The 13,849-nt window shown below is 48.3% G+C and overlaps 1 protein-coding gene across 2 annotated transcripts in view; it reads right to left on the minus strand.

Moving 5' to 3' along the window:
* LOC139265405 (uncharacterized) overlaps window positions 1-13,385 on the minus strand; it is a 50,968-nt gene extending 37,583 nt beyond the window's left edge. For both annotated transcript variants that reach the window (XM_070882400.1, XM_070882401.1), the window contains exons 1-5: window positions 13,208-13,385; window positions 11,702-11,777; window positions 8,625-8,758; window positions 6,739-6,810; window positions 2,091-2,176 (exon numbers count right to left, since the gene is read on the minus strand). In XM_070882400.1, coding sequence (XP_070738501.1) covers window positions 2,091-2,176; window positions 6,739-6,810; window positions 8,625-8,758; window positions 11,702-11,777; window positions 13,208-13,289 — 450 coding nt within the window. In that variant the 5' untranslated portion in view covers window positions 13,290-13,385. The remainder of the gene's footprint in view (window positions 1-2,090; window positions 2,177-6,738; window positions 6,811-8,624; window positions 8,759-11,701; window positions 11,778-13,207) is intronic.
* Between the last annotated feature and the right edge of the window lie 464 nt (window positions 13,386-13,849).

Consider the following 13,849-nt stretch of genomic DNA (forward strand, 5'->3'; position numbering starts at 1 on the left):
CCAAATCTTTGCCCACTCACTTAGCCTGTTTATGTCCCTTTGCAGATTTTTTGTGTCCTCCTCACACATCGCTTTTCCTCCCATCTTTGTATCATCAGCAAACTTGGCTACATTACACTCAGTCCCTTCTTCCAAGTCATTAATATAGATTGTAAATAGTTGGGGTCCCAGCACGGATCCCTGCAGCACCCCACTAGTTACTGGCTGCCAACCAGAGAATTATCCCAACTCTCTGTTCTGTTAGTTAGCCAATCCTCTATCCATGCTAATATATTACCCCCAACCCCGTGAACTTTTATCTTGTGCAGTAACCTTTTATGTGGCACCTTGTCAAATGCCTTCTGGAAGTCCAAATACACACATCCACTGGTTCCCCTTTATCCACCCTGTTTGTTACATCCTCAAAGAACTCCAGCAAATTTGTCAAACATGACTTCCCCTTCATAAATCCATGCTGACTCTGCCTGACTAAATTTTGCTTTTCCAAATGTCCCGCTACTGCTTCTTTAATAATGGACTCCAACATTTTCCCAACCACAGATGTTAGACTAACTGGTCTATAGTTTCCTGCTTTTTGTCTGCCTCCTTTTTTAAATAGGGGCGTTACATTTGCAGTTTTCCAATTTGCTGGGACCTCCCCAGAATCCAGGGTTAAAGGTGTTATATATATGCAAGCTGTAGCTTGTTGTTGTTGGAAATGCCTGAGAGTGATTAGGAATATAAATCCTTCAAAGACTTTCTCCTCCCTACTCAGAGGGCACTTGTGCTAACCGTAGCACCTCTTCCACTGCCGCAGCTGAGAAAGACCAACTCAATGCAGACCAGGGCCCAAACCTGTGACCTCCCTGGTCAGTATGGCCAAGCCACTGGGGAGGGGGAGTTTAAATTTAACCAATTCAACATGGCTATAGGTCTGGCTGGAAAATCAGATCATAGAGAATAAACGATGAGGTGGTGGCGTTTGACCAATATGCAAAGTGATGATATTGCAAAACATCTAATTACAAACTGACCAGTAGATATTCTGCTGTTTCACCTTTTTTTTTTGACATGGTTCTGGAGCATCGTTAAATGATGAAGGGCCTCACCTATGTCATGCAACTGGGGATACGTGGATAGATATGTACCGTGTAGCACGCACTCTGGTGGTATTTGAGGATAATTGGGTCATGCGGAAGAAAAGTCAGAGAATTTGCAGCCTGCAGCGCATTGTGGATTGAGCACATCTGATTTAGTTCACGGTATATAAAGCCTGCGTTGCATTAATAGACTGGTCGATATCTGAGGGAGTTCATGGCTTTTGTAACAACTGGGAAACGGTGCCACGGTTACACGGGACAGGAGGGTGTCGTTTGGCTAAGAACCAGCGGGGAAAGCGCTAATGTGGGCGGTTCCTCCAATGCATCTCACCCCGGCCAACCCTGACCGTGTTTGCTTCCATCTGACGAACACCAGGTTTCCCTGGTGCCTCGCCTTGGTTTGGCGCTCAGCTGCCCCCTGCTGGAGGTTTTAGCACCTGCGGTGGGTGAGGATCCACACTGAGAGCTTCAGGGATCTCAGCTGGGGTGGACAGTACTGCATGCAATGAGCACCTCCACCGACTCACTCTCAGTACTGCCGCACCCCCTTTGTGTGGTTATCGTGAATTTTTTTTAAAAAATCATATAATATTCGCTTTGTCAAAAGCTGCAGCCATGCTTCATTTATCAGATTGGCCATGATCTTATTGAATGGCGGAACAGGCTCGAGGGGCCGAATGGCCTACTCCTGTTCCTATTTCTTATTTTGCTAATCTGTCAGGGAAGTGAGGTAATGATCTGAAGGAGCACAAAGCATGTGCAGCCTGCACAACACTCAGGGTTGATGCATCAATCTGAAGGAGTGGATCGTATGTGCAGTGTGGACTATATTGAAGGACACAATGGGTACAGCCTGCACTATATTGGAGGTTAGACGTGTCGATTTGAAGGAGTGGATCGTATGTGCAGCGTGGACCTTATTGAGCAGGGAAATGATCGGCAATCCCTTTATTCTGCAAGAGTTTCCTGCAAACACTGAAGTACCGAGCAGCAATCAGTCACATTCCATACCTCAGAATGAACAATGTGGGCTTCAAGGCTCCCTTTTGAGTCAGTGTCACTGACGTCATCTCCCAGAATTGACTCAGTCTCTTGATCTGAAATCAATACAGAACAATAAGTGCTCCAACCTCCGTCTCTCAGCGAATGTGTTTCGCTCCAACCTGGGATATGCTTCACTAGCATCCGGCATCTTGAGCTGCACAATTCCATGAGGCTGTCTGGGTGCACTTGAATTTTCAGTTAATTTATGTATAAACCCAAAAACAGAAGTGTTTTAAAATCCGTTTGCGACTGCAGTAATCGTACAAGCCAGCAGGAGCAACGTTCCCTTCTCTTTAAGCACACAGTGAAGATTAAAGAAAGGTCTGTAAATAAGACAGCACACTTAGGTATGCAAGTGCCACTATAGCATGCACATCTGAATCTATTTAACACATTCTATTTAAAGCATTGAAGAACTGACCACACTTGATCAGCTCAGTTGGGCAGGCCACATTGTCTGCATGCCAGATACGAGACTCCCAAAGCAAGCGCTCTATTCGGAACTCCTTCATGGCAAACGAGCCAAAGGTGGGCAGAGGGACACCCTCAAAGCCTCCCTGATAAAATGCCACATGCCCACTGACACCTGGGAGTTCCTGGCCAAAGACAGCCTTAAGTGGAGGAAGTGCATCCGGGAGGGCGCTGAGCACCTCGAGTCTCATTGCCGAGAGCATGCAGAAATCAAGCGCAGGCAACGGAAAGAGCGTGCGGCAAACCTATACCACCCACCCCTTCCCTCAACGACTATCTGTCCCACCTGTGACAGGGACTGTGGCTCTCGTATTGGACTGCGCAGCCACCTAAAAGAGTGGAAGCAAGTCTTCTTCGATTCCGAGGGACTGCCTATGATGATGATGATTTTGCTTTGGTCACCAACAAAATAGACCTGTTACAGTGCCAGTGACACTGACTATTTGGGCAAATTGGGTGCAACTACCAGATATTCAGGCCAAAAGGCAGATTTCCTTCCGAGTGCATCAGCGATGCTGCAGGTGTATGGTGGAGATCTGCAGCTTCTGCGAACGAGTGAAACTCCCACTAGTGGGAGAAGCGTGCAGTGCAGGTGTGATTGTGCATCACAATTAAAGGAGAGTGCAACATCATTCTAAATTTAAGATTAGTTCTGGTCTCCATATCACAAAAAAAACGATATAGAGGCACTAGAGAAAGTGCAAAAGCTGATTTACAAGGATGAGACCAGAGCTGAGAGGGGATAACCATCAGGAAAGACTGAACAGGCCTGGGCTCTTTTCTCTAGAAAAGAGAAGAGTGAGGTGATCTGATAGAATTCATTAAAATTATAAAGAGGTTTGATAGGGAACACCTTCTCTACGTCTACCCTGAGATGAAGGGGTTGCCATATGAAGAAAAGTTGAGCAGGTTGGGCCTATAGTCATTGGAGTTTAGAAGAATGAGAGGTGATCTTATTGAAACATATAAGATTCTGAGGGGCTCGATAGGGTAGATGCAAGGAGGATGTTTCCCCTCGTGAGGGAATCTAGAACTAGGGGCCATAGTCTCAAAATAAGGGGCCGCCCATCTAAAACAGAAATTAAGAGGAATTTCTTCTCTCAGAGGGTCGTGAGTCTTTGGAATTCTCTGCCCCAGAGAGCTGTGGAGGCTGGAGGGGGGATAGGAGAGGTTGGGGGCAGGGGGGCGGTGGTAGGAGAGGTTGAATATAGTTAAGGTGGAGCTAGATGGATTTGTGAGAGATAATGAAGTCGAGGGTTATGGGGAGCAGGCAGAGTTGAGGCCAAGATCAGATCAGCCATGATCTTATTGGCTCGAGGGGCCACATGGTCCACTGTTGCTCCAATTTCTTATGTTCTTATTTTTGGGGAATCCAAAACTAGGGGTTATAAATATAAAGGGGTCTTTAATAAATCTAATAATTCAGGAGAAACTTCTTCTCCCAGAGAGCGGTGAGAATGTGGAACTCGCTGCCACAGGAAGTGGTTGAGGCGAATAGTATCGATGTATTTAAGGGGGGGGCTGGATAAACACATGAGGGAGAAAGGAAGCAGGATATTCCAATATGGTGAGGTGCAGTAGGGTGGGAAGAGGTTTGTGTGGAGCATAAATACTGGCATAGACCAGTTGGGCTGAAGGGCCTGTTTCTATGCTGCACATTCTAGGAAATGTAATATAGATGGTTAGAAGCTTAGGTTAGTGACCATGCTGCAGGCAGTTTTAGAAGATACATGATCAGCCAGGTGTGTACTGCAGTGTCGATCTGATGCTGGGTGATAGCTGGCATTTAAAAAAATATATTTTAATTCGGTCCGGGATGTGGGCATCGCTGGCAAGGCTGGCATTTATTGCCCATCCCTGATTGCCCTTGAGAAGGTGGTGGTGAGCCACCTTCTTGAACCGCTACAGTCCATGTGGTGAAGGAACTCCCACAGTGCTGTTAGGGAGGGAGTTCTAGTATTTTGACCCAGCGATGAAGGAACAGCGATATATTTCCAAATCAGGATGGTATGTAACTTGGAGGGGAACTTGCAGGTGGTGGTCATTCTAGGTGGTAGAAGTCACGGATTTGGGAGGTGCTGCCAAAGAAGCCTTGGCGAGTTGCTGCAGTGCATCTTGTCGATGGTGCACACTGCAGCCATGGTGCGCCGGTGGTGGAGGGAGTGAATGTTGAAGGTGGTGGATGGGGTGTCATTCAAGCGGGCTGCTTTGTCCTGGATGGTGTTGAGCTTCTTGGGTGTTGTTGGAGCTGCACTCATCCAGGCAAGTGGAAAGTATTCCATCACACTCCTGACTTGTGCCTTGTATATGGTGGAAAGGCTTTGGGGAGTCAGGAGGTGAGTCACTCGCCACAGAATACCCAGCCTCTGACCCGCTCTTATTGCCACGGTAATTATATGGCTGGTCCAGTTTCTGGTCAATGGTGACCCCCAGGATGTTGATGGTGGATGGGGGATTCGGCGATGGTAATACCGTTGAATATCAAGGGGCGGTGGTTAGACTCTCACTTGTTGGAGATGGTCATTGCCTGGCACTTGTGTGGCGCGAATGTTACTTGCCACTTACCAGTCCAAGCCTGAATGTCGTCCAGGTCTTGCTGCATATGGGCATGGACTGCTTCATTTTCTGAGGCGTTGCAAATGGAACTGAACATCCCCTTCTGACCTTATGATGGAGGGAAGGTCATTGATGAAGCAGCTGAAGATGGTTGGGCCTAGGGCACTCACCTGGCAATGAGTGTCCTAGGCCCAACTCCTCCAGCAATGTCCCAGGCCTGAGTTGATTGGCCTCCAACAACCACAACCATCTTCTTTTAGAGACATAGAAACATAGAAAATAGGTGCAGGAGTAGGCCATTCGCCCCCTCGAGCCTGCACCACCATTCAATAAGATCATGGCTGATCATTCACCTCAGTACCCCTTTCCTGCTTTCTCTCCATACCTCTTGATCCCTTTTGCCGTAAGGGCCATATCTAACTCCCTCTTGAATATATCCAACGAACTGGCCTCAACAACTTTCCCTCATGCTCTTTCCCCCCTTCCCCCCTTCTCGTCCCCCCCTTTCTTCCCTCCCTTCCCTCCCTCCCCCTTCCCTCAATATGCCCCTTCCCACCCTCTCCTGTTCCCTCCATACCCATTTCCCTCCCTTCCCCCTCCACTCCTTCTCTCCCCCCTTCCCTCCCTCTCTTCCACGCTTCCCTCCCTCCCTCCTGCCCCCTCTTCCCTCCCTCTCTTTCCATCCCTTCAACCCCTCTATTTCCCCCTTCCTTTTCCCTCCCTCCCTCTCTCCCCCCTTCCTTCTCTCCTGTCCCCCTCTCCGCCCTCTCTTCCCCCCTCTGCTCCCTTTCTCCCCCTCATCTCACCCAGCCCTCCATCCATTTCCCCAATCCTTCCCTCCCTTTCCTTCCATCCCCCCCATCTCTCCCTCTCTCCGCTTTCCCCCCTCCTTTCCCTCCCTCCCTCTCGCCCCCCCTTTCCCACTCTCCCTACCTCCCACCACTCCTTCCCTCTCCTCCTCCTTACCTCCCTCCCTCTTTCCCTCCACCTTCTCTCCCTCCACTTACCTCCCCCAACTTCCCTCCCTCTCTCCCTCCACATTCCCTCCCTCTCTCCCTCCACATTCCCTCCCTCTCTCCCTCCACATTCCCTCCCTGTCTCAACCCCTTCCCTCTCTCCCCGCTCTTCCCTCCCTCTCTTTCCCCCCTTCCTTCACTCCACCATTTTCTCGCCTCTCCCCCTTCCCTCCCTCCCCCATTTTCCTTCCTTTCTCCCCCTTCCCTCCTTCCTTCGCCCCTTCCCTCCCTTTTGTGCTAGTTGTGACTCCAGCCAGTGGAGAGTTTACCCCTGACTCCCATTGACTTCAATTTTACTAGGGCTGCTTGATGCCATACTCTGTCAAATACTGCCTTGATGTCAAGGGCAGTCACTCTCACCTCACCTCTGGAATTCAGCTCTTTTGTCCATGTTTGGGCCAAGGACGTAATGAGGTCTGGAGCCGAGTGGTTCTGGCGGAACCCAAACTGTTGTATTACACTACATCGGGGGTGGGACGGGGTGGGGCAGGGGGGTGCTGGGGAGAATTGAATCACGGCCCATTAATCTGGCCAATCCCAGTCAAAATATTAACTTATATCATTAGAAGTACCTGAGTTCTCAGAGTGCGTCAATTGCTGGCTTGAGAGTTTTGCCTTGGATTCTTGTGCAGTTTTGTCTACTTCTTGAGGCGTGATGATAAAACATGGATGAGATTCAAGTGAATAATACGTCAAACTATATTAAGAGGCCAGAAAACAGATTCTGTAGGAAGTAATTACTGTATTATAATTCACGATCAAATTCCCTGCGTAACGCAAGCTCTGTTTCCGCTAAACTTCCGTGTTCCCTTCTAGAAACAGAACACAATTTAAGGATAAAACACTTAGCTTGTAGTTAAAGGATCTGGGACCTTCATAGACTTTACAAAATGTGAATATTTTAGATTTTAAGCAGACTATCATAGGGCAATATCTTTGCCTGAAAAAAATATCGCTCCTTTAAAGAAGCAGGCCATAAAATTGCTCTATACTGGTCATATCCTTGAGTATTTGCTCATCTGGAGTGAAAACCTGTGGGCCAGCACTCCAGTCATAAGTAGGCCGCCCCGACCTGTGTGCAGGTCGGGGCTATAAATAGAGCTGGATCGCCGGGCCCTGAAACATCGTGGGTGGAGGTGCGGTGAATGAGGGTACGGGATCCAGAAGAGCCGAGGGCCCAGGGGCAGCACGGGCCCAGCCCACACTGCGATATGTGTGCGCATTAGGTCCATGCAGCAGAGCAGGTGTCCAGTCGTCCTGGTTAACCCTTGCCACTGGATAAAGGCCGAGCTCTGTCAAGCCCGTGTGGTGGCTGATGTGCAACGGTCACAACACGTTAAAAAAAATCCACGCACAGGCATCTTCCACCCCCTCAACTGGAGTTCAGAACTGAAACATCGGGTCCTTCAAAACATCTGTGAACTATTGCGGAAGCAAGTCATCCTCGTTCGAGGGACCGCTTATGATATAAATCCATCAATGAGCGGCGGGTGCTGACCTCGCCAAAGTAAAAGAAAGACTTGCATTTATATAGCGCCTTTCACGACCACCAGAGCGCTTTACAGCCAATGAAGTACTTTTGATGTGCAGTCATTGCTGTAACGTAGGATTTAAAAATGTTCATCCTTGTGTTTAAATTGACTCGCCCCTCCCTAGCTCTCTAACTTCCTCCAGCCCTACTCGCTCGCTGCACTCCTCCAGTTCTGCCCTCTCGCACATCCGCGAGTTCTTTCGCTCAACCGTCGGTGGCTGTCCCTTCATCTGCCTCGACCCTGAGCTCTGGAACCCCCGCCCTAAACCTCTCCGCCTCGCTCTCCTCCTTCAAGCCGCTTCTGAAAAAAACTTACCTCTCTGACCGCGCCCTGTCTTAATATCTCCTTATGTGGCTCCACGTCTGATCATTTTGTCTGATAACAATTCTGTAAAGCACTTTGGGACATTTTACTACGTTAAAGGTGCGATATAAATGCATGCTGCTGTTGTTGAAGCAAGGAGTTTGACTGGGAGTGTCTTGCTGGGATATTCTGTCAGGTTTGTGAACAAATGTGCAAAGAAGTAATTGGGGATATAATGAGACAAATTTCTCGCAGATCATCTCCATCCCATGTCTTTTTGAAAATCCGCATGAAAAGAGTATCACCATAGCGCGGACCATATCAGGGCACGGACTAAATCGCGGTGCGGATTACAGTACGAATTACAAGTACATACAAGGGAATGTATTGGAAAATAACAGAGAAAAGCAACAAACTGTGTTCATCCTGAATTGCTACGTTACAGAGGAGGGAAATCTGTTCACTTAAACAGGTTTGTTGCTTGTCATTTGTCTCGGTATTTTTTGGGGCGATGCACTGCTCCGTTACATTTAGGACAATGCAGCATTTCAGGTGAACATAGTTGTTTACTTTTCTCTGTTATTTTCCAGTCTTTGCTCGTAGAAACAGCGTAAGTATCTTACCAGTGTTCTTGGGACGGTGACTAAGAAGCCAGCTCAACTCTGTCTGTGTTAAGACCGACATTAGTCGGGGCTCGTAAATACCAAGGCTTTCCGCGGAAGGATGGTCCAAAAGGAACGGAATGGTTTGGTCGGACCTGATTGATGAAAATGCAAGTTCACACATACATATCGCAAACTGACTCGGTATTTAAAGGGAAAATCTTCTGTTTTATGGAATTCACAGTCTGATACCTTGTGCTGTAGTGGTTTTAAAAGGTATCTGTGTGGGGAGAGTTCTTGATCGGCTCCCAGGGACCCGTAGCAAATATTAGCATTCCCCTACCAACCTCTACTTATACCGATAGTTTCTATAACTCAAAAACTGCAAACACACTTCTCGGGACGCACAGCAAAAATTGACACACTCTTTGGGACACAGTACTGGGAATAACCTGCAAATAATAAAAATTCCCAGGCATCCCCATTATAATTTCCAAAGACAATAGGGGGAGGGTTTTACAGGGAGCATGGCTCACATGGGTGGGAGGGGAGGGGCCGCGACTCCAACCTATCATGTCTATAATGTACCTATAATGACTCCACGAGGCAATGTGTTGTACTCAAACTGCAGTGACCTTGGTCCTTTATTCGTAGCTCCAGAGTGAGGCACAAGCATGGTGGCTGCCCTTTTATACAGCCCCTGCCACCAGGGCAGGAAACCCCGGTCTCCAACAGTTGCACCCTCTTGTGGTGCCAGCATAGTATATACATAGTGTAAACCTTATTGATAGTGCATCAGGTAACAAGTCTCCATCTTATGCAACTATACAATGACTACACAGAGAGTACATCTATAGTCTGCAAACATAACATAACCTGTCTGATGTCATCGCTTTCAGGCCTGGCCTATTTTAACTCCTGGGCCTTGTATACATCGCATCGGCCAGCTGCCTGCCCAAAACGCGGGTGGGGTGGGTGGGGGGGCGGGGTGTGAGGGGAAGGAGACAGGTCAGCTTTGGAATTCTCTCCATAACCCTCTCTGTCTCCCTCACTTCCTGCAAGATCCTCCTAAAACCCAACCTCTTTGATAAAGCTTTTAGTCATTATAATTTATTTGCTTCATGGGTTCTTTGCTTAAGAATTCATAGCAACATATTGCTACTAAGAACTAGTTGCTTTATTAGCAAAGGTTTAACAATCACACTACACATTACCAGTTCATCCACCAGGCTCACAACCACCTGCCTCATCATGAATCCCCTGAACCCAACTGACTGGGGTTTTATTGAGTCTTGTGAACATCACGTGACTGGCTAAGCCACTCCCAACTCAAGAACTCTACAATTATTTTAAAGTAACTTTAATTCAAGTGTTTCCTTTTATAAGGGCACAAAAGTTCACAAATTAATTAAATTAACTTACAAACAATAAAGGGAACCGTGACAAATCAGATTAAATTAAAATTCTGTTCCCTGTTGAAATGATTGCACTCCAGTCACTCCGGCGCCCACCTCTCGCGAAAGGCGTGCTCCATCTCTAGGGACATCCTGACTCTGATGTAACCACGGAAGAGAGGCAGGCAGTCAGGCTGAACGACCCCCTCGAACGCCCGCTGCCTGGACTGGCTGATGGCCAGCTTGGCCATGCCCAGGAGCAATCCTACGGGAAGGCCTTCCGACCTGCCTGCTCCCCTCCACACAGGGTGCCCAAAGATCAGGAGTGTGGGACTGAAGTACAATCAGAATTTGAGGAGCATCCCCTTCAAATATTGGAAGAGGGGCTGCAACCTCGCACATTCGATAAAAACATGGAACACGGACTCTTCCAGACCGCAGAAATTGCAGGCGACCTGGGAGCCTGTGAACCGACTTAAAAATTTATTGCATGGGACTGCTCTGTGCAATGCCCTCCAGGCCAAGTCCCCAATAAATAAAGTGAGCCAAGAGCTCTACAAACCTGTGAGCATACTCACAGGGGCATACATTACAGTCACCACTGCTAAAATCTCCTTCTTTGGTTTGGTGCCAAGTTGTGTATGAGACAATTCCAATTCCTGTGAAGCCCCTTTGGGAGATTTTTCTACGTCAAAGGCACCACATAAATGAAAGTTGCTTTTGTCGGCATCGTTGTTGTTGTGGTTAGCCCATCATCAAAACTGTTCAGCAGATGGTACACACCCAGAGCATCATAACCTGTCTTTTCTCTTTACCGATGCTGACCGAACTGCTGCATATTTCAAGCATTTTCTGTTCTTTATTTGTGTTTGTCTAGTTGGTACTAATTACCAATCCAATCCTACATTCATCAACAGATAAAACAGAAAAATAATTATAATGCTGAATGTGAAATTAGAAACAGAGGATAGCAGAGAGACATGGCTGTTTAGTCAGCATCTGAAAGGGCCAAAGAAAGACAGACTTGCATTTATATAGCGCTTTTCACAACCTCAGGACGTCTCAAAGCACTATACAGCCAATGAAGTACTTTTTGAAGTGTAATCGCTGTTGTAATGTAGGAAATGCGGCAGCCAATTTGCACACAGCAAGCTCTGTTTTTAGTGATGTTGATTGAATGATAAATTTTGGCCAGGACATCATAGAATGGTTACACCACGGATGAGCCCGTGCTGACTCTCCACTAGTCCCACTCCCCTGCCACTTCCCCGTAGTCCTGCAAATATTTTTCCTTCAGATATTTATCTATCGGGGATAATTCTCTCTCTTCTGCTCTTCTTCGAAATAGTGGCATAGGATCTGTTACGTCCACGTGAGAGGGCAGACAGGGCCTGAGTTTAATGTCTCATTCGATAGACCGCACTCCCTCAGCACTGCACTGGGATTATCAGCCTAGATTTATGTGCTCAAGTCTCTGGGGTGGGAACTTAACTTACAACGTTCTGACTCAGAGGCGAGAGTGCTACTCACTGAACCACCAGTTAACTGGCTGATGCTACCAGTTAATGCTTCAGGGAGACTGGTTAACAATTAATCTGCCTTCTCCCTTTCAGTTTCTGACTAGCCTGCCGTGAATTTCCCAAATTTTCTGTCGAGAATTTAATTTGAATATCAAAGTAATACCACTTGCTCTTGTATTCTTACCCAACATCGAGATTATTGACAGGGGTCAATCTCTCCGGTGTGAAGGCTTTTAATATGCTTGGTAAACCCGAAGAACCTGAAGAAAAATAAAAGCTGCAGTCGATAAAGTGGTCAGATGTGGTCACTGATGGGCAATCTCAATAAGAAACTAGGCAGATAGTCACTGGGACACTAGGTTCCTCCTACGTCAGTGTAATCACCACTTTAAACCTTGGATCGACAGGGTAGATGCTGAGACGTTGTTTTCCCTGGCTGGAAAGCCTACAATTAGGGGGCATAGTCGCATAATGGTCGGTCATTTAAGATAGAGATGAGGAGGAACTTCTTCACTCAGAGGGTTGTGAATCTTTGGAATTCTCTACCCCAGAGGGCTATGGATGCTGAGTCGATGAGTATATTCAAAGCTGAGACAGATAAGATTTTGGACTCGAGAGGAATCAAGGGATTTGGGGATTGGGCGGGAAAGTGGAGTTCAGGTAGAGAAGTTCAGCCATGATCTTATTAAATGACCTCCATTGTTTTCAATCTTTCAGCCAGACAAGTTTAGCATCAGCGGCGAAGTCAAAACCACTTGAGGTGCTGAGGCATCAAATGACTGCAGAGACACATGGAGCAAGACTCCGATCTTCAGGCAAAGCTCAATCAAGCATGAGGGTTGGCAACTCTGGTTGTCTGTATTCCTGGAGGTTTAAGGGAATGATCTCCTACCTCCAATCGCCTCACCCAGTCAAACAGCACTTTCCCTATCTCTGATATTTTTAGTAACTTAATCAACAAATTGTTCAAAGAAAAATCAACACATAATTTATTTTAAAGCCCAGATTACTTACAACAGTGTCCTGGAAATTAATCATTAATTCCTGGAGACTCCAGGACAATCCTGGAGATTTGGCAACAACGTTCCCTTTAAGCTGCGTGGCCGCGCAGATGTCTCGAGGTCCTGCGCAGTAGGCGAGCCAGCTTTTGAACCGGAAAACGGTGCATGCCTTTCCATCGTCACTGGGGTTGCCCAGCTCGTTAAAGGGGACGCATGGTCCACAAAAATGTATCCAACCCTGCCACCCAACCTTTTCTCTATCCCCATCCAACCCCTCCCCTCCCCCCACCTAACCCCCCAAACTCCCATCCAAGCCCCCCACACCACAACCCTCCCCTATATCCCCATCCAACCCCTCCCTTCCCCCTGTCCAACCCCCCAAACTCCCATCCAACCCCTCATCCCCAACCAAACCCCCTACCCAACCCCCATCCAAAACCCCACACCACAACCCCCCAACTCCATCCAACCCCTCCCCCATCCAACCCCACCACCAACCCCCACACTCCCATCCAACACCCCACACCACAACCCCCATCCAATCCTTCCCCGACCCCCATTCAACCTCCCCCCCCCCAACACCACCATCCAACCTCCCTACTCCCAACTCATCAATCCAACCCCCCACACCCACAACTCCACACCACAACCCCTCACCGCCCTCCCCCCCCGCCCCCTCCCCAGGTTACCTGAGCTGTCCAGCTCCAGTGAGGAATAGCTGTGCTGGTGGGCCTTGCCCCCGTCCGCCTGACCCTCCGCTCCCTGGCTCATGCTGCGCCTGCTGCCGGTGTAGCTCCCGTCCGCCTGTGTAAACCTCAAACACAACCATTACCATCCATCACAGCCTTCAGCCGACGGGCTGCGCTACCTGGGCGGGCGGGTTTGCAGAAGCCGGGTTCCAGCAGCGCCGGCTCATTGTTGTGGCGCGTTGCTATGGTGACGGGGAGCTCGCCCATTGGTCACAGTGTACACAGTCTCCCAATGTTGTCAATCCGGCGCCGGCACCACGTGGGCCCCCAATACACAGCACCAGGAGCACGCCATTGGCCCAACTAATCCACACTGGTGTTTGATTGGCACTCCATTCACCAATGGCATTCACCATCACCCTCTCCTCCATCAATAACCTGGGGGACACCATTGACCAGAAACTTAACCTGGACCGGCCGCATAAATACTGTGGCTACAAGAGCGGGTCCGAAACTGGATATTCTGTGGCGTGTCTGCCCGTCTAACTCCCCAAAGCCTTTCCACCATCTACAAGGCACAAGTCGGCAGTGTAATGGAATACTCTCCACTTGATGTCGTCCTGGTTAATACTTGCCACTGGA

The sequence above is a fragment of the Pristiophorus japonicus genome, chromosome 6 (genome assembly GCF_044704955.1).
Source record: "Pristiophorus japonicus isolate sPriJap1 chromosome 6, sPriJap1.hap1, whole genome shotgun sequence".
NCBI classification, from domain to species: domain Eukaryota; kingdom Metazoa; phylum Chordata; class Chondrichthyes; family Pristiophoridae; genus Pristiophorus; species Pristiophorus japonicus.